At 37.6% G+C, this 21023-nt stretch overlaps 1 protein-coding gene across 5 annotated transcripts in view; it reads right to left on the minus strand.

Moving 5' to 3' along the window:
• Positions 1-21023, minus strand: part of PLA2G4A (phospholipase A2 group IVA) — a 157376-nt gene that overhangs the window by 60448 nt on the left and 75905 nt on the right. For all 5 annotated transcript variants that reach the window (XM_082472967.1, XM_082472963.1, XM_082472964.1 and 2 more), the window contains 2 exons: positions 9624-9661; positions 6382-6523 (listed from right to left, as the gene is read on the minus strand). In XM_082472967.1, coding sequence (XP_082329093.1) covers positions 6382-6523; positions 9624-9661 — 180 coding nt within the window. The remainder of the gene's footprint in view (positions 1-6381; positions 6524-9623; positions 9662-21023) is intronic.

A 21023-nucleotide genomic window follows, 5' to 3' on the forward strand; every position in this document is an offset into this window, starting at 1 on the left:
TCCACCTGATGATGGAGTGCATCTGTGCACACCCAATTTTATGGCTTGGTGGGTCAGATAACATGATGGTCAGCTCAGGTCACCTGATAACTTGGTCACCCATGGTTAAGCATTCAATCTCTACTATGGCCCAGTAAGCAGGCCAAAAGCTATTTTTCAAAGGACGGTAGTTATCCACAGAGGATGGCAAGGCCTAGCACCAAAGGTGCCTATGCTGCAATTCACCTACCACAGCATCCCTATCTGCCACACACACTTCAAGCATCAGTGGATCTGAATGGTCACATGGCCCAAGGGGCAGAGCAGCTTACGCAGTAACTGAGTCCTGTTGGAGAGCCTTCCCTTGCTCTGGGTCCCATTCAAAACTAGCTAAGGGGAGTTCAAACTGTTTGCCCAAAAATGTTTACAATCTAAAAGGAATAAGATTTGACACAGCAAAGTGCTATTGTCATAATGAAGGTGGAAGCAAGAGGAAGAATATTGTAGATGAAGAAAACAAAATAAACAAAGGAATAAAAATTCTTATTGACAACTCAAGGTCTATTTCTATTACCTCCTGCAGAAACTATTTTGCTTGGCCTCCCCCTCTGTCACTAGACAGTCTCTTTTTTCTCTAGTTTTTCACTTAATTTATCTGACAAACTTAAGTACAGAATAGCAGTCTATATAATAGATTATATTATTTAAGGACCACTTTATACTTCTATTTTCATCCAAAGCTATCTAATTGTATATCCCTTATATTCTGCCTTGACAGGAAACATTTCCTCCTTTATTCTTTGATGAAGGTTGGAGTAAAATTTCCTTCTCTCATTTCCCTGCTATTCTAATTCCAGATCTGAGTCCCCCAACCAGCTTTGCTCCCTTTATGGTCAGTTATGTGGAGACATGAAAACTGTAAAGCAGCATATCACTTCACAGAAGAGACTGTAATCTGGAAACTACATCTGACCAAAAGCTATTTTGGAACAAGAAAATTTAAAAGAAGTGGCCTCAAAAATTCCCATGCACAAAGTGTTACAGATCTTACTATAGGAATGATCTCAGCCCTTTATGGAGAAATTATACTAATCAGAGACACTGTTCTAACAACAAGCTTACTTATCAGATTTTAATTCCACAACCATAAAGTTGAAAGAGAAAGGGGTGATTTGAAGAAATTACTTCAAGGGAATATATAGAGCATGGAGAAATGGCAGTTGATTGCAAAGGCCACAGACATGAGAGCACTTAAATCAGTTCAGTCTGGGCAAAGGATTAAGTTTTTTAGAACGACTTCCATCCAAATGATTAAAATCAATACATTTTAAACTTTTTTTTTTTTATTGAGAGTAATTTTTTTAAAGTCTTAGTACTTAAGAGAAGAAACTCTTGGATTACTAGAAACCTTAACTATTTAACTAATTCATTATCCAAGTAGGAAAGCTAAGGTTTTATTGAATTTGACATTGCCCTGGGGTGTTACATAACAGCAACACCCATGTATTGGTTTAATAGCTACTATCGTATTGAGTAACTAAGATGTGCCTTACACATTGTTCGGGCTGCTTAGTACTCATCCTTTTAACTGAATGAGACATTGTCTCCATTTCACAAGTGAAGTAGAGGAAAGAAGCAAGGCGCCCAAATGCCTACTGCCCAAGTTCATTCAACATTTTAATTTGACACTGATGTCCTAAACTGGATGCTGCAAACCATTTGTTGAAAATTGGGAACAAGACAGGCACCGTCTCTGCATCGAGAATTGAGTAGGGCTGTTCCGTCTTAGACAAGGTGTCGCTCCTCCTTACCTTCAGGAGGCCAACCAGCCAGCACTGAAAGTGAAAGGGAAGAAAGTGAAGATCTTGGCAGGGAGCAAGGGAAATGGGAGTTTAAGAGGCCCTTGGCCAAGGAGAAACACAAAATAGGAAAACGATATTTGTGTTATGGGAATGGGCGGTGCTGAATATATCTAAACAGATGATTTCTGCCAAAAGAAAAAAATGGCTCGACCAAATCCAAAACAACAACATCAAAAGTTTTAATTTGAGGAATGACTTCCAAAAACATGAGTTTAATATTTTTGAAGACTAGTCCAGAGAAAAGCATAATTACCTCATTCTCCATCTGCTGCAGAAAAGCCAATCTGTATGAATATTAGGCCAAATTTCATTTTCCCAGAAAGATTCCTTTTCACAAAAGGAGGAGTGCCTGGGAGGTGAGGCAGAAACTTTCCTTTCGAAAAGGAAAACCTAAGACCAAAGGCTACTGGACATCTGCGCCAATATGCCCCACAGACTTTCTAATGCAACCATTCAAACTGGGATCTTTTCATCCAAGCCTTCTCCTCAACCTGTCTCCTCCCTAACAACCTGATGCAAGTGTTCCCCAGTTGTGAGCCCCTGATGCCTCTCTAGTGAAGCCATCCCCTGGCTGAAATGTCAAGCCACTGCCTACACTTGTGCTCTGATCCTCACAACACAAGATTTCCCAAGGCTCTGCCACGAGTCAGGAGCTGAGCTGGTGCTGGGAATATAAAGGTGAAAAACACAGACACTGCCCTGGTCCTCATGAAAATTATATTCTAATGGAGAAAAAAAGACGTTAAATGAGTATCTATACAAATATATATTTTTTTATATACAAATATTTTTAAGTATGATTGTGGGAAATGCGGAGAAGATCACGTGCATATTTGTGCTATGAAAGAACATGACTGAGAGACCTAACTTGGACCTGGAGGGAGGGAGGAATGGATGAGGAAGACTGTCTGAATAAGTGACATGTGCACTGGTTCAAGAATGGGAGGCTGGCATAGCATAGGGAGATCAGCTGGGTGCTTTGTGACCACCTAGAGGGGTGGGATAGGGAGGGTGAGAGGGATACGCAAGAGGGAGGGGATATGGGGATATATGCATACGTATAGCTGATTCACTTTGTTATAAAGCAGAAACTAACACACCATTGTAAAGCAATTATACTCCAATAAAGATGTTAAAAAAAAAAAAAAGAATGGGAGGCTGTTAGTTAACTGAAAAGGGGGTGGGGTGGAGGGAGGGAGGGGAGGGTGAGGGCTAAGCAGAGAGAAGCAACAATGCATGCAAGAGCGTCACCTGGGAAGGGTTCTGCAGAGACCTGGAACCAAGAGGCACTTAGAGGAGGGGGCGTGGGAGATTTGAGATGAACCAGCAACACATGAAGCTGTAGAGATGCTGTGAGGCCAGTCCTAAGAGCAGTGGAAGGATTTTAAGCTTGGCTTGGATAGAATCAGATTTGTGTCTTGAAAAGATCACTCTGAATTCAGTGTGAACAGAAAGTGGAAAGAAAGAGGACAGGCGTCGGTAGAACTATAGAGACCAGAGGATTTTGTGTACAGATTCAGACATGCTGAGGGTGAGATGTTAAGAATACAAGTGAAGGAATCAGAAAGAAGAGGTATAGATATTCGGGTGTGAATCTCAGAAGAGAGATTCTAGGTTGTTGATATACGTGTGAAAGTTCTTAGCCCAAATGTGCTGGGTGACACATGGAAGGGAGAGAAAATTCTTGAGAGGGGCTAAGGCTGAGTCTTGAAGAACTCACATTTAAATAATGCACAGAGGAAGAAGATCTGGTAAAGAGAACCAGAAAGGCATGATGAAAATAAAGGGAAGACGGTAAGGGAAGGGTAGCGAATGATTAAAATAGTAGGAAAACATGAGTCATTTGCAGCTACAGAATTAGGGAACACAGGGCCAGAAGATCCTTTGCATTTGTTAGCTGGTACCTGTGACTAGTAAAGCAGTTGCTGTAGAGTCATGAGGGCAGAAGCCTGAGGAAAGCAAGGAAGTAGAATGAGATTGTCTACGAAACTCTGGAAAAGTTTGTGAAGATAAGGAGAGAAGCAGAGCGGAAAGGAGAAGGGAATGTACATTCCATGGGGATTTTTTGGGTTCCTTTTTTCTCTCTCTATATCAGAGTTTAGAGCAGGAAAATTTCATACAAACATGGAGGCAGACAGCAGAGGTGGGGAGCAGCCCTGGGAGGACTGGACAGAGTTGCTATGTTGGGGCTCGTAACGGGGGTTTGCAATCCATATCTGAGATGATGTGACTCTGGAAAGAAAAGGAGCTGTTTCCTCCATTGAGCTCAGAGGGAAGTGGCAAAGGGTAGGCCCGGGTTATGAAACATGTCAATCCTATGGCAAGAAATGAAAGATGTGTCACCTGACGACTTTTAATCTCTCTAATTAGGAGGCAAGTCTATCAGCTGTGAGGGAGGCAGAGGGTGGCTCAGCACCTGGGAGTGAAACAAAAAGAATTTTAAATAAATGGAAAGCAACTAGGCTGGGAAACGCTGAGACGGCCAGCATGGGTCTCCCAAATGAAGTTGATGACCATGAATTAACAGAGGTATCCATTTCCATCACTGAGTCATCTGCTGAAATGGCTTTCTCCCCAGCTACGCTTTAAACTCACCAAGGAAAGTGACTGTTTGGTATCACCCATTTCAGTTTTATTCACCTCAAGTTCCCAGCACAGTGTCTCAACAAATGAGAAATGACAGAAATCAAAAAAACTTGAAATATCATTTCTCTGCTCCAAGGGCATAACAATGCCAAACAAGGATGGGGACAAAAAGATGGTGTAGAATTGTTGATGGAAGGTTTACTGCAGAAAAACAAACCAACAAACAGAACACCCAAAAAGACTTCCCAGGAAGCTAGAAACTTCTGAGTAATACATACAGAAGGATGTGTCTTCAAGGACTCATTAGCCGGAGACAATAAGCAACCACAAGATGCATGATTGAAGAGCAGTCTCTTCTTTTTAAAAAGAAGCTTCAATGGAGGTTTTGCTTCTCCTCCAAGCTTCCTTTTAGCAAAAATCCCCATCAGCAATATTTTACCTTAGAGTTTGCTCCCATAGTACCAAAAGCCACTCTAGAAGCCCAGACTGGCTTTCGACCCCTGCTACACCCACCTAGAAACACATTTAGAAATGTGCCATCACATGTGGGACAGGGGTACCCATCTGGCCCCGTTACTCAGAATTTATTTCTTATTTCCAGTGACATTTTGTCCTTAATCTACAGTAATCTTTAATCCCTGGTCTGTGTGTACATGTATGGGGGTAAATATATATGCTTATAAATAGATATAAAATATATATTGACTTACACATTTAATGAAAATATCTTTCTAAAAATAAATTATGTTCATCTAAAATATTTAGTTAACAGAAAAGCTCAAAGAAATAAGTAAAAAAAAAATTACCTGATATGCCGCTAAGAAGAAATTTCATTATCATCTGATGAGCATCATTGCAGCAATTTATTTTTTAAATTTTGTTTTATTGAGGTATAATTGACATACATTATATTAGTTTCAGGTGTACAACATAATGATTTGATATGTGTATGTATTGTGAAATGATCACCACAATAAGTCTAGTTAATATCTGTCCCCACATACGGTTACAAAATTCTTTTCTTGTGATGAGGACTTTTAATATCTACTCTCTTAGCAACTTTAAAATATATAATACAGTATTATTAACTATGGCAGCAATTTATCTTTGTAGATTTCAGAAAGAAGGATAGACCTTTGGATGGATGGATGGGTGGATGAATGGACAGGTAGGTAGGTAGATAGGCAGATAGATAGGTAGACAGACAGACAGATACATGAGTGAAGGGATAAATGAATAGACAAATAGACAAAAACTGGATTGTATAATACAAGTTACTGAATAATAAATGACATTTACTTTGCTGGAATTTAAGGGAAGAAAAAGAAATTAAAGTACAATTGAAGGATTGTACTTTCAATATTTGTTGACGAAAATATTTCAATTTTAACATCTCTCTATAATTAGGATTATGAAAAATATTAAAATGTGGAGGTTATTGTTTTAACTAGTTGGCCAATTTTGGATGATATCTTTTCACTCCCTGCTATGAAATAGTAATAATTTGAAACATTTCTTTTTATCTCCCTATTCACATCTTTTAAGAAAATTTTTTGTTAATTGTTGTCATTAAGATTTATAACACTTTGTTCTTGTTCAGTAATGATAAGTCCCACAATTGTTTAATCTTAGTCTGTATTAAAATGAATTCAATGATCATTTTATATCCTTTTATAGGTTAAACTTTTGTTACTTATGAAATGAACATCTTGTGTGTGCATCAGTCCTATTCCTCTTTTAAAATCTATATATGATAAACATTACCAAATATGGGCAGCATTTGTGATGATCTTCCTCAAAGAGTTTCTGTTTATGAAAGACTTACCTTATCTTAAAAAGATAGAGAAATAATGCTTAATCACAATATTGTCACATTTGGGTGGAATTATTTGGGAGAAAGTACAAACAAAATTATTATTAAGTTGCAATAAAATTTGAAAAATTTCCAACTCACATCACGTGTAGAATACAAGCCTTCACTATTCTTTGGACCCAGGAGTTTCTTCATGTTTTCCTTTATGTTTTCTTTTCTCTGTTGTCGGAAGACTTTCTCCTGATCACACAGAGCCATACTAAATCGGAGGTCTGGGGATGAACTGTATATAAAATAGAGATCATGAACCAATGTCCCCAGTAGCCTTGTATTTTACATTACACATTTAGGTCTAAATAATATATAGAGTCACTTTACAGGTTTTTAATTTTCGTATAAATGCTATCAACTGTATGTATTCTGCAAAACATTTTTTTCCATTGAACATTTTGTTTTTGAGATTCATCTGTGTTTATAAGTAGAACTAATTCAAATATATTTACTATTATGGAGTATTTTCATTATATAATTAGAGCACAATTTATGTATCCATAAATATTGACATTATGTCCAATTTTTTTAAACTACTACAAACAGTACCACCACAAATATGTGTATACATGTGGAAAAGTTTCCTATAATACATGCTCTTTAGAAAGAACACCTCACTATATCATCACAATAGATATAAAGTACTTTTCTTATTTTACAAATGAGTAAAAAAGTAATTAGAAATCTTTCAACTGTTAACAAAATTAGCAAGTAGGTATTTAAATCCAGGGCTTCTCATTCTGGAACTCATGTTCCTTGTAATGTACTATGTTGATCATTATCCTACATTAAGCACCAGAAGCATGATTTTTAAAAGATCTACAAATAAAGCAATGAACATAGATGTTTAGAAGATATCAGTACAAAACTATCTAAAAGAAAATTCAAAATATGTTGAGCAATTTTATAAATATAGTAACAGACATATGGCTTATGTGTGTCTTCTTTTATGTACTATCTTTAACTCTCTAATTACTTTCCTGATTTTATTTTATATTTAATGGAAGACATTCCATGAAAAATTGAGTTTTCCTTTAATGAACATTTCATTTTATTTACTTTATTTTACTTTATTTTATTTTATTTATTTATTTTTTTGGGCTGTCTTGGGGTCTTCGTTGCTGTGCACAGGCTTTCTCTAGTTGCGGTGAGCGGGGGCTACTTTTCATCACAGTGTGCAGGCTTTTCATTGCGGCGGCTTCTTTTGTTGTGGAGCACAGGCTCTCGGCACTCGGGCTTCAGTAGCTGCAGTGCATGGGCTCAGTAGTTGTGGCATACGGGCTTGGTTGCTCCATGGCATGTGGGAATCTTCCCAGACCAGGGATTGAACCCATGTCCCTTGCATTGGCAGGTGGATTCTTTTTTTTTAAAATAGATCTCTATTGGAGTATAATTGCTTCACAATACTGTGTTAGTTTCTGTTGTACAACAAAATGAATCAGCCCTATGTATACATATATCCCCATATCCCCTCTCTCTTGAGCCTCCCTCCCACCCTCCCTATCCCACCTCTCTAGGTCATCGCAAAGCACCAAGCTGATCTCCCTGTGCTATGATGCTGCTTCCCGGTAGCTAACTATTGTACATTCGGTAGTGTATATATGTTGATGCTACTCTCACTTCGCCCCAGCTTCCCTCTCCCCTCCCCCGCCATGTCCTCAAGTCCATTCTCTACGTCTATGTCTTTACTCCTGCCCTGCCATTAGGTTCATCAGTACCTTTTTTTTTTTTAGATTCCATATATATGTGTTAGCATATGGTATTTGTTTTTCTCTTTCTGAATTACTTCACTCTGGTAGGCAGATTCTTAATCACCACGAGGGAAGTCCAACATTTCATTTTAGAGTCAAGACAAATTAATATATAAAAATAGAGTTTGATTAAAGTTCACTGTAAATATATAGTAAATTGCTTCTGGACCTATGTATACATTTAGCTGAGGTTTTCTTCCCTACATTTTTTTGATAACTCTGCTTTATTAAAGCATAATATTGTCCTAATTACACCAGTGGAGATCATTTCCCATTAAGACAAATGGCATTACTTTCATAGTCAAGTAACAAAAATATTTCTAATCTCATGCCAAAATATACTACTTGTAAGCAAGAATCGATGTAATTGAAAATAACACAACTAAAAAAGTTGGACTGTCCTTTGATACATGCTGACATATATTGAATGATAGTAGTAATTTATGTAATAATTTTTTAAGTTGAACCAACATTTTCTGGGGATCAAAATAAGAGAAGAAATACCTAAACCCAATGTCAATGTATCCATCATCATTCATTTAGCAAATCATAAGAAATGAGAATGCTACACTAATTTTGTGATGTTCGTCTAAATAAAATGTGTACTAGTAACTCTGGTAAAACCCACTTCAGGGCTTCCCTGGTGGCGCAGTGGTTGAGAATCTGCCTGCCAATGCAGGGAACACGGGTTCGAGCCCTGGTCTGGGAAGATCCCATGTGCCGCGGAGGAGCTGGGCCCGTGAGCCACAGCTACTGAGCCTGCGCATCTGGAGCCTGTGCCCCACAACAAGAGAGGCCACGACAGTGAAAGGCCCGCGCACCGCGATGAAGAGTGGCCCCCACTTGCCGCAACTAGAGAAAGCCCTCGCACAGAAACGAAGACCCAACACAGCCAAAAATAAATAAATAAATAAATTAAAAAAAAAAAAAAAACCACTTCAACAGGGAGTTCAAAGAGATGCAGAGAGGTTGAGGGAGGTGGGATCTATCAACCTCAGCATGAGGTCAGAGATGAGCTAATTCTCAAGGCAGGCCTGACTCCCCTAAGACTCACCATATGAAAATAAATAAATGAATTTCCAACATTCATTTATGGAGACCACTTTGAAAGAGCAACACACATCATGGAACTTAACCATTTATTTTCCTGATGATCATTATGAACAAAGACAGTCTCAATTTTCAGTTTTTCCTCTTATCGTTTCCTGTGTATGTTCACTGTCATACTTTTTAATACCTATCTGAATCAGCAATGAAAATAGGCTTCAATAGCTGTATTTATTTCTATGGGAATATATATTTAACTTGAGGAAGAGCCCCTTCTAAAGGCTCTTCTTCTGACATTTATGATTTAACTACCAAACTACTGGAAAACTAAACAAAGAATATTAGTTGTTGTTTTTTTTTTTAATGCTGTAGTTATTAGGAGAGAGCTAAGGAAAACCAAAGTACATTTAATGCATTTTTGATACTCAAAGGTGTCAGAGTTATTTCATATATTAAAAGTGCACTCTTCAACAATTAAAATCAGTCAGTGGATCACTCATAATATTTTCCATCCAACGAAATAAATGGACTTACCAAACTTCAAGAGACATTTCCAGAATCATTTCAGTGACCTAGTATAGATATATTAGTCAGATTAGGGTCATAAAATGGAAGTGTATTATATATAATGCAAACAAAGTCAAAATAATTTTTGAGTGACAGATTATTTTTAACCTAAAAATATACTAAAAATAAAAGTAACATAGCTCCATGAAGACCCGAAATTACAGGTGTATTTCAATAAATAATTTTTTGTTATTTTTCATGAGATAAGCCTACTTTATACATCATTTGCACCATGCGGCATGTGAGATCTTAATTTCCCAACCAGGAATTGAACCTGTTCCCCCTGCAGTGGAAGCACAGAGTCTTAACCACTGGACTGCCAGGGAAATCCTATACGTCAGCGATCCCCAACGTTTCTGGCACCAGGGACCGGTTTTATGGAAGACAATTTTTCCACAGATTGGCAGGGGGGGATTGTTTTGGGATGATTCAAGCGCATTACATTTACTGTGCATTTTATTTCCATTATTATTACATTGTAATATCTAATAAAATAATTACACAACTCACCATAATGCTGACAGGAGACGGAGCTCAGGCAGTAATGCGAGTGATGGGGAGCAGCTGTAAATACAGATGAAGCTTTGCTCACTCGCCTGCAGCTCGCCTCCTGCTGTGCGGCCTGGTTCTTAACAGGCCACAGACTGGTACTGGTCTGTGGCCCAGGGGTTGGGGACCCTGCTATACATCATTTTAACAAGCATAAGGATTGTCTTGGCATGGTTGTTTTCCTTCTTCATTAAAAAGAAGCAGTGCATACCAAAATCATTACTCAAAAATCGTAAAAACTTCCTGAGATCTAAAAACTATGAAGATGTGTATCATTATTCTGGGGCTGTCCCTGGGCCTCAAAATCAGAGGTCAAAGTTAAAGAAAACCTGGGTGAAAATTAACACCTGTGCATTTGTGACAAGTGCAGGCTATAGTAAACTGAAGACAGAATGCCTATCCAAGGTGGACAGCAGGGCCCAGGGGCCAACCCACTGTGGTCAGCTTAAGAAACATCTACAAATGGGATGTGGGGCTCAGGTTTTATTTTTTCAACACTATATGAACCAACCAAACTTATGGGAGGAATCCATCCTGTCAGTGGCCCAATTTGTGTTTAATGAAAAAAAGAATGAGTAATATCCACAGAGAAAAGGGGTATTAAAAGATGTCTTTCCAGAGGCTATAAATCTGTTGTATAGAAAGGCCTTCTCAATACTATCCCTGCCATTAGTTATGAATAATGTAACTTTAGATTGTTGTGAGAACCAAATGAGGAAATGTTTCGAAGTTTGCTGCACAAGTGTAAGATGGTGCTATTATTTTTATTACATCAGTTACCATAAGAATATAGCTAGAATGAACCTGTTGAATACCTTCAAATAGAACGGAACTAGGATATGCCTCTTAAATTGGGAAGAGGATATTTTTTGAGCCAACAGAAAATGCTATAGATTATTGGCTTTTTCTTTTTTGGTTTCAGGGGATGGAAAAAAACAAACTAGATGGAGCTTTACAAAATGTTAAAATAAGCTCATGAATAATTCTTAGTACTGAATTTTATTAGTAAGAAAAAGGTATGGAAATTAACTGTACAAAAATTTGCCTTTCCCACTAAGTCATAAGCTCTGTCTTAAATAGGTCTCTATTACAAGTTCATTGCACAGTATTTGGCATACAACATACAATCAATAAGTATCCGTTGAATTACTGTGTATGTGTGTGTGTGGAGCGGGAGCACATCAGGCATCTTTTCCTGTCAAGAAATATCTCATTGGGAGATTGGTTCAAGATGGCAGAATAGAAGGACGTGTGCTCACTCCCTCTTGCAAGAGGACCAGAATCCCAACTAACTGCTGAACAATCATTGACAGGAAGACACTGGAACTCAACAAAAAAGATACCCCACATCCAAAGACAATGGAGAAGCCGCAATGAGATGGTAAGAGGGGTGCAATCACAATAAAATCAAATCCCATAACCACTGGGTGGGGGACTCACAAACTGGAGAACAATTATACCACAGAAGTCCACCCACTGGAGTAAAGGATCTGAGCCCCACGTCAGTCTTCCCAACCTGGGGGTCTGGCAACAGGAGGAGGAATTCCCAGATAATCAGACTTTGAAGGGTAGTGGGATTTGATTGCAGGACATCGACAGGACTGGGGGAAACAGAGACTCCACTCTTGGAGGGCAAACACAAAGTACTGTGTGCATCAGGACCCGGGGGAAGGAGAGTAACTCCATAGGAGACTGAACCAGACCTACCTACTAGTGTTGGAGGATCTCCTGCAGAGGTGGGGGGTGTCTCTGGCTCACCGCGGGGACAAGGACACTGGCAGCAGGAGTTCTGGGAGGTACTCCTTGGCATAAGCCCTCCCGGAGTCTGCCATTAGCCCCACCAAAGAGCCTGTAGCCTCCCACACTGAGTCGCCTCAGGCCAAATAACCAACAGAGAGGGAACTCACCCCACTCATCAGCAGAAAAGCAGATTAAAGTTTTACTGAGCTCTGCCAACCAGAGCAACACCCAGCTCTACCCACCACCAGTCCCTCCCATCAGGTAGTTTGCACAAGCCTCTTAGATAGCCTCATCCTCCAGAGGGCAGACAGCAGAAAGAAGAACTACAGTACTACAGCGTGTGGAACAAAAACCACATTCACAGAAAGATAGACAAAATGAAAAGGTAGAGGACTATGAGAGAACAAGATACAATCCCAGAAAAACAACTAAATGAAGTGGAGCTAGGCAACCTTCCAGAAAAAGAATTCAGAATAATGATAGTGAAGATGATCCAGGACCTCAGAAAAAGAATGGAGGCAAAGACTGAGAAGATGCAAGAAATGTTTAACAAAGACCTAGAAGGATTAAAGAAAAAACACTTAGAAGAATTAAAGAAGAAACAAACAGAGATGAACAATACAATAACTGAAATGAAAAATACACTAGATGGAATCAATAGTAGAATAACTGAGGCAGAAGAATGGATAGCTGACCTGGAAGACAGAATAGTGGAAATCACTGCCACGGAACAGAATAAAGAAAAAAGAATGAAAAGAAATGAAGACAGACTAAGAGACCTCTGGGACAACATTAAACGCACCAACATTCACATTATAAGGGTCCCAGAGGAGAAGAGAGAGAGAAAGGGCCTGGGAAAATACTTGAAGAGATTATAGTCGAAAACTTCCCTAACATGGGAAAGGAAATAGCCACCCAAGTCCAGGAAGCGCAGAGAGTCCCAGGCAGGATAAACGCAAGGAGAAACAGGCCGAGACACATAGTAATCACGTTGACAAGAATTAAAAACAAAGAAAAATTATTAAAAGCAACAAGGGAAAAATGACAAATACCATACAAGGGAACTCCCAAAAGGTTAACAGCTGATTTCTCAGCAGAAACTCTACAAGCCAGAAGGGAGTGGCATGATATATTTAAAGTGATGAAAGGGAAGAACCTACAACCAAGATTACTCTACCCAGCACGGATCTCATTCAGATTTGATGGAGAAATCAAAAGCTTTACAGACAAGTAAAAGCTAAGAGAATTCAGCACCACCAAACCAGCTCTAGAACAAATGCTAAAGGAACTTCTCTAAGTGGGAAACATTAGAGAAGAAAAGGACCTACAAAAACCAAACCCAAAACAATTAAGAAAATGGTAATAGGAACATACATATCAATAATCACCTTAAATATGAATGGATTAAATGCTCCAACCAAAAGACACAGGCTTACTGAATGGATACAAAAACAAGACCCATATATATGCTGTCTACAAGAGACCCACTTCAGACCTAGGGACACATACAGACTGAAAGTAAAGGGATGGAAAAGATATTCCATGCAATTGGAAATCAAAAGAAAGCTCTAGTAGCAATACTCATATCAGATAAAATAGACTTTAAAATAAAAATGTTACAAGAGACAAGGAAGGACACTACATAATGACCAAGGGATCAATCCAAGAAGAAGATATACCAATTATAAATATATATGCACCCAACATAGGAGTGCCTCAATACACAAGGCAAATGCTAACAGCTCTAAAAGAGGAAATCGACAGTAACACAATAATAGTGGGGGACTTTAATACCTCACTTACACCAATGGACAGATCACCAGACAGAAAATTAATAAGGAAACACAAGCTTTAAATGACACAATAGACCAGGTATATTTAATTGATATTTATAGGACATTCCATCCGAAAACTGCAGATTACAGTTTTGTCTCAAGTGCACATGGAACATTCTCCAGGAAAGACCACATCTTGGGTCACAAATCAATCCGTGGTAAATTTAAGAAAACTGAAATCAAATCAAGCATCTCCTCTGACCACAACACTCTGAAATTAGAAATCAATTACAGGGAAAAAAACGTAAAAAACACAAACACATGGAGGCTAAACAATGCGTTACTAAACAACCAATAGATCACTGAAGAAATAAAAGAGGAAGTCAAAACATACCTAGAGACAAATGACAACAAAAACACGACAATCCAAAACCTATGGGATGCAGCAAAAGCAGTTCTAAGAGGGAAGTTTATAGCAACACAATCCTACCTGAAGAAACAAGAAAAATCACAAATAAACAATCTAACCTTACACCTTAAGGAACTAGACAAAGAAGAACAAACAAAACCCAAAGTTAGTAGAAGGAAAGAAATCATAAATATCAGAGCAGAAATAAATGAAATAGAAACAAAGAAAACAATAGATCAATAAAACTAAAAGCTGTTTCTTTGAAGAGATAAACAAAATTGATAAACCTTTAGCCAGACTCATCAAGATAAAGAGGGAGAGGACTCAAATCAATAAAATTAGAAAGGAAAAAGCAGAAGTTACAATGGACACCACAGAAATACAAAGCATCCTAAGAGACTACTACAAGCAACTCTATGCCAATAAAATGGACAACCTGGAAGAAATGGACAAATTCTTAGAAAGGTATAACCTTCCAAGACTGAACCAGGAAGAAATAGAAAATATGAACAGACCAATCTAAAGTAATGAAATTGAAACTGGGATTAAATATCTTCCAACAAACAAAAGTCCAGGACCAGATGGCTTCACAGGTGAATTCTATCAAACATTTAGAGAATAGCTAACACCCATCCTTCTCAAGCTCTTCCAAAAAATTGCAGAGGAAAGAACACTCCTAAACTCATTCTACAAGGTCAGCATCACCCTGATACCAAAACCAGACAAAGATACTACAAAGAAAGAAAATTACAGACCAATATCACTGATGAATATAGATGCAAAACTCCTCAACAAAATACTAGCAGACAGAATCCAACAACACATTTAAAGGATCATACACCATGATCAAGTGGGATTTATCCCAGGGGTGCAAGGATTCTTCAATATACACAAATTAATCAATGTGATACACTATACTAACATATTGAGGAATAAAAACCATATGATCATCTCAATAGATGCAGAAAAAACTTTTGACAAAATTCAACACCCATTTATGATAAAAATTCTCCTGAAAGTGGGCACAGAGGGAACCTACCTCAACATAATAAAGGCCATATATGACAAACCCACAGCAAACATAATTTTCAATGGTGAAAAACAGAATGCATTTCCTATAAGATCAGGAACGAGACAAGCATGTTGACACTCGTCACCATTATTCAACATAGTTTTGGAAGTCCTAGCTACAGTAATTAGAGAAGAAAAAATAATAAAAGGAATACAAATTGGAAAAGTAGAAGTAAAACTGTCACTGTTTGCAGATGACATGATACTATACATAGAGAATCCTAAAGATGCCACCAGAAAACTACAGAGCTAATAAATGAATTTGGTAAAGTTGCAGGATACAAAATTAATGTACAGAAATCTCTTGCATTCCTATACACTAACAATGAAAGATCAGAAGGAGAAATTAAGGAAACACTCCCATTTACCATTGCAACAAAATGAATAAAATACCTAGAAATAAACCTACCTAAGGAGGTAAAAGATCTGTACTCAGAAGACTATGAGACACTGATGAAAGAAATCATAGATGACACAAACAGATGGAGAGCTATACCATGTTCTTGGATTGGAAGAGTCAGTACTGTGAAAATGACTATACTACCCAAAGCAATCAACCGATTCAATGCAATCCCTATCAAATTACCAATGGCATTTTTTTACGGAACTAGAACAAAAAATCTTAAAATTTGTATGGAGACAGAAAAGACCCCGAATAGCCAAAGCAATCTTGAGGGGAAAAAAACGGAGCTGGAGGAATCAGGCTCCCTGACTTCAGACTATACTACAAAGCTACAGTAATCAAGACAATATGGTACTGGCACAAAAACAGAAATATAGATCAATGGAACAGGATACAAAACCCAAAGATAAACCCACACACCTATGGTCAACTAATCTATGACAAAGGAGGTAAGGGTATACAATGGAGAAGACAGTGTCTTCAATAAGTGGTGCTGATAAAACTGGGCAGCTACACATAAAAGAATGAAATTAGAACACTCTGTAACACCTTACACAAAAATAAACTCAAAATGGATTAAAGACCTAAATGTAAGACCAGACACTATAAAACTCTTAGAGGAAAACATAGGAAGAACAGTCTGACATAAATCACAGCAAGATCTTTTGTGACCCACCTCCTAGGGTAATGGAAATAAAAACAAAAATACGCAAATGGGACCTAATGAAACTTGAAAGCTTTTGCACAGCAAAGGAAACCATAAACAAGACAAAAAGACAACCCTCAGAATGGGAGAAAATATTTGCAAATGAATCAATGGACGAAGGATTAATCTCCAAAATATATAAACAGCTCATGCAGCTCAATATTAAAAAAAACCAAACAACCCAATCAATAAATGGGCAGAAGACCTAAATGGACACTTCTGCAAACAAGACATACAGATGTCCAAGAGGTACATGGAAAGCTGCTCAACATCACCCATTATTAGAGAAATGCAAATCAAAACTACAATGAGGTATCACCTCACACTGGTTAGAATGGGCATCATCAAAAAATCTACAAACAACAAATGCTGGAGAGGGTGTGGAGAAAAGGGAACCCTCTTGCACTTTTGGTGGGAATGTAAATTGATACAGCCACTATGGAGAACAGTAAGGAGGTTCCTTAAAAAACTAAAAATAGAATTACCTTATGACACAGCAATCCCACTACTGGGCATATACCCAGAGAAAACCATAATTCAAAAAGACACATGCACCCCAATGTTCATTGCCGCATTATTTACAATAGCCAGGTCATGGAAGCAATCTAAATGCCCATCGACAGACGAATGGATAAAAAACATGTGGTACATATATACAATGGAATATTACTCAGCCATAAAAAGGAACGAAATTGGTCATTTGTAGAGATGTGGTTGGACTTGTCATACAGAGTGAAGTAAGTCAGAAAAAGAAAAACAAATACTGTATATTAACACATATATGTGGAATCCAGAAAAATGGTGCAGATGAACGTGTTTGCAAGGCAGAAATAGAGACACAGATGTAGAGAAGAAACGTATGGACACCAAGGGGGAAAAGTGGCAGAGCGGGATGATGGTGTGATGAATTGGGAGATTGGGATTGACATATATACACTAATACGTATAAAATAGATAACAAATAAGAACCTGCTGTATAAAAAAATTAAATTAAATTTAAAAAAATTTCATTGCTGCTAGTGATAAAATCATGGGCTGGTCCCACCCAGACAGCAGTTCCTGTGTATGGAATTCTATGAATAGAAATATTGCTTTGAAGTTAATAAAATAATCAAGAATCCTAGTACAAATGGAATTTATACATGCCCAGATGAACTGTAGTTCAGTTTTAAGTCAAAAAGATAATTGGCTTCTAAACAATTAATGTAATTGCTGTGCATTCTATCAATGAAAGCACTGCTCAGACCACATCCCAGCACATCCCCATTTCCACTTTCAAATGGAGTCTTTCCCAAAGAGGGCTTGGAAAACATTTTATATTGAATGAGGTCACTTCTTCAGATATTTAGTTAGAAAAATGAGACATGGGTAAAACACAGTCTGCTTGTTTTAAAGAAATACATGAAAGCTGCTATTAAAATGAGACTAGATTTACTGTTTTTATCTCCAAAGGGCAAAAGCACCAAGGAAGAATGGAAATTAAAAGAACAAGAATACAGCTCAATATGAAGTTTGAGCTGAGTTTGAGCTCAATATTTAGTTTCCAATCTAACAAATGGAAAGATTCAAAGATGGAATGGCCTTCCTATTCCCATGTGTGCCATCTCATGACAGAAAATGGTTGGGAAAAAGCTGGCTTCTCAACTGGCAGATCCCTAAACATTTTACATTTTAAAATATCTGATGCCTCAGAATTCCCTGGCAGTCCAGTGGTTAGGACTCTGTGCTTTCCCTTCTGAGGGTATGGGTTCAATCTCTGGTTGGGGAACTAAGATCCCACAAGCTGTGCAGCACAGCCAAAAAAAAAAAAAGAAAAGAAAAAAAATCTGATGCCTGAATATGTCTAATGCCTACTTGTTCCAACAATTTAACAAAAGGAAAATTAACTGTGCTATGTTTATGGTCATATTTGTCTTCTCCATAAGAATATCCCTTCTACGTCCATCTGCAACATTTCTTGACTGAGACATTCATGATCCTAGACAGACTGCTAAGACTCTTTAAATGAAAGCAGGAGGAGAGAAGAGAAAACACAGGATTTTTCTGCCATTCGGAGTGTTATAGAAGGTGCTGCCATGTTTCTTGTCACATGGATTCTGATCTTTACTTCCATGTGTTGCCCAAGTAGACCACTCACAACATGGAGGAAATTTAAAATTTTCCCTCTTGATGCATTATGTTCAGACATGCTATGAAGACGGACATTCACAATCTCTCTGCATCTTTCACCTGGAACACGTCATTCAGATAAAAGTGCCACAAAAATATGTGCTTCCTGTGAGACATTTAACAATTATTGTAAACTCCTTGCCACACACTCCATGAAGCATCTCTGCATCGCACTCTTCCAGGTGGCTTGCATTATCAAGGCAATTAGAAGGAAAGGTGATCAAATTTCCCTGGGTCTCCCCCACCCCATAATACTTAGCCAGGAACAAGGACAATGAGGAGAGCTCCACCTCTTCTAGGAATTATTAATGTGAGAAGCAGGCTGTACTCATTGTATGTTCTTGGGGGGGAACAACAATCTCTTCTTTGAATTCCACAGTGGAATGCAATTTTAGATGCTTACAATGGGAGATGTTCAGTTGGGGCAGGGGAGGAGAACTATAGGAGAGAAACTAAAAAAAAGCCATTTCAGACTTAAAAATAATTTAAAAAGTATCTAACCCACTAATTCTCTTGCAAACTTCCCAGGGTCATTTTGAAGTAATAAAGCTAATGCAACAAGCATAGTGCCTGGCATTAAGGAAGTCATTTAAAATTATTATTTCCAAAAGATGCACACCGTCAAATAATTTTTAACTTGAAAATCTATCCTATTAGTAAAGAGCTCATCAAATATGCCATGCCTTCTCTTATCAAAATACTCCAGTATTTACAAACTTTACTTTCAATAAAACTTTTATTTTGAATTCTGATCCCTCCTGAGTCAATTTACTCTTTTTTCCCTCCTTGGTAGAAACAAAGAGCGACTTATGACCATGTTGATTCAATAATCATTTATATTTTTCAAGAGAATTACATAATATTTTTTGCTTTGCCTGTATTTACCTGCCCTATGCAAGATAGCAAATAAAATTATATCCAAAAAAGGGCAACTTTTGCAAAATATCATGTTTCCATAAACTGTAACTTCATCCTATGAAGAAGTAATCATATGTGGATCTAACAAATAGGCAATTCAAGTGCAGAGTAGAAGTTACAATCCCACCAATACAAACAGGGTCACAACTAAATAAATTTTGCATGTTTAAAATTGAATGATACACTGCTAAAATCATCTTTTTAAACACATGTGACTTTTTGATAACACTAAAAACTAACATTTTTTTGACTGATATAATTTCCATATAACATATTAGTTTCAGGTATGTAACATAATGATTCAATATTTGTATATAATGCAAAATGATCACCACAGTAAGTCTAGTTAATATATCTAATTTCTTAATTAATTTAGGCTTTATTACCAAGAATCATATAATCCATCACCCAAGAGTTCAGGATAATTGTGTCTCCCCAGATATCCCAGACAGTCTTAAAAGATTTGAAATATTAAAAAGTACACTATTTTCCCTGTAGCCATGTTTCACTCTATCACACAGAGTTTTCTTCCTTTTATTTGACAACAATCTCTTTGTTCTTAATTTAAGGTCCCTTTTCTTTATGTGGACATTGGAAATTCAGAAAGAGCTGTGTAATCATCAGCTATCATACAATAAACCAGGTTTCCTAGAGCACTAGTACCAAGCCAAAATACTATCTTTTTTTCTCCAAATGGAAATCTCTCACATTCTTAAGTTTTTCTCTTTTTTAAACTTCATTTACTTTCATTATGCCCGTCTGAGCACTTCCCAGATTTTCTATATTTCCCATAAGTGCATTCAGAAAAGAAAGTGTCTGATGTGTGTCAGGCTGGGTAACGACAGTAAATAGGCTGAAAGTGTTCTAGTCCCTGACGGAGCTTAGGTCCAGAAGAGAACCCCAAGGATACAAGAGCACTCTAAAATGCCCTGTAATTTAAAAGTTATAAACTGTAGAAGTATGAAAACAGACTCACTTGAGTTTCCATTGCTAGTGTTCCAAAATAAAAATGCATTCTCTCATAAAGCCAGGAATTGTTTGACCTACGTCTGAACTCTGCCCTGCATCAATGTAATGGCATTCACATCTTAGCCAAAGATCTCCCAAGTTTCTCACAAAATTATATATTTTTCTTGTTTTCCCTCCAAAGTCTGCTTGGTCTCATTCACTTTGCTAAATTGTAGTCTTTGCCTTCACACATCAATACATGGTTTTCCAATGAAATCATCCTGATACTGACTCACCATCAAAACGCCCATTTTTTACAAGTTTTGTCACTATCTCTTCTATAGAACTCTCTCATTCATTTTCAAGTTGCAATCAGGAATGAGCAAAGATCAAAGAACGCATTCAGCCAAAATTAGATACCACAGAAACCATGAGACATGGCTATTTTTAAACAATAACACTAACTTCTAAATAAATATGTCAAATTAAAACGCTACACAGTGGAAAATCAGAGGCTACCTTCCTCAGAATATTGGCCAAGATAAAGATTCATCTAGAGAATAAAGAAGTGTAATTTTTCCCTGTCTTACTTCAAAATCTTAGCATGTTCATGATTTTCTGGAAGTGGGCTACTTTATTTACACAAAACACACTAAATTTGGAAGAAACTCTTTCTGCT

This window comes from Balaenoptera physalus (genome assembly GCF_965194825.1).
Source record: "Balaenoptera physalus genome assembly, chromosome: 1".
Taxonomy (NCBI): Eukaryota; Metazoa; Chordata; class Mammalia; order Artiodactyla; family Balaenopteridae; genus Balaenoptera; species Balaenoptera physalus.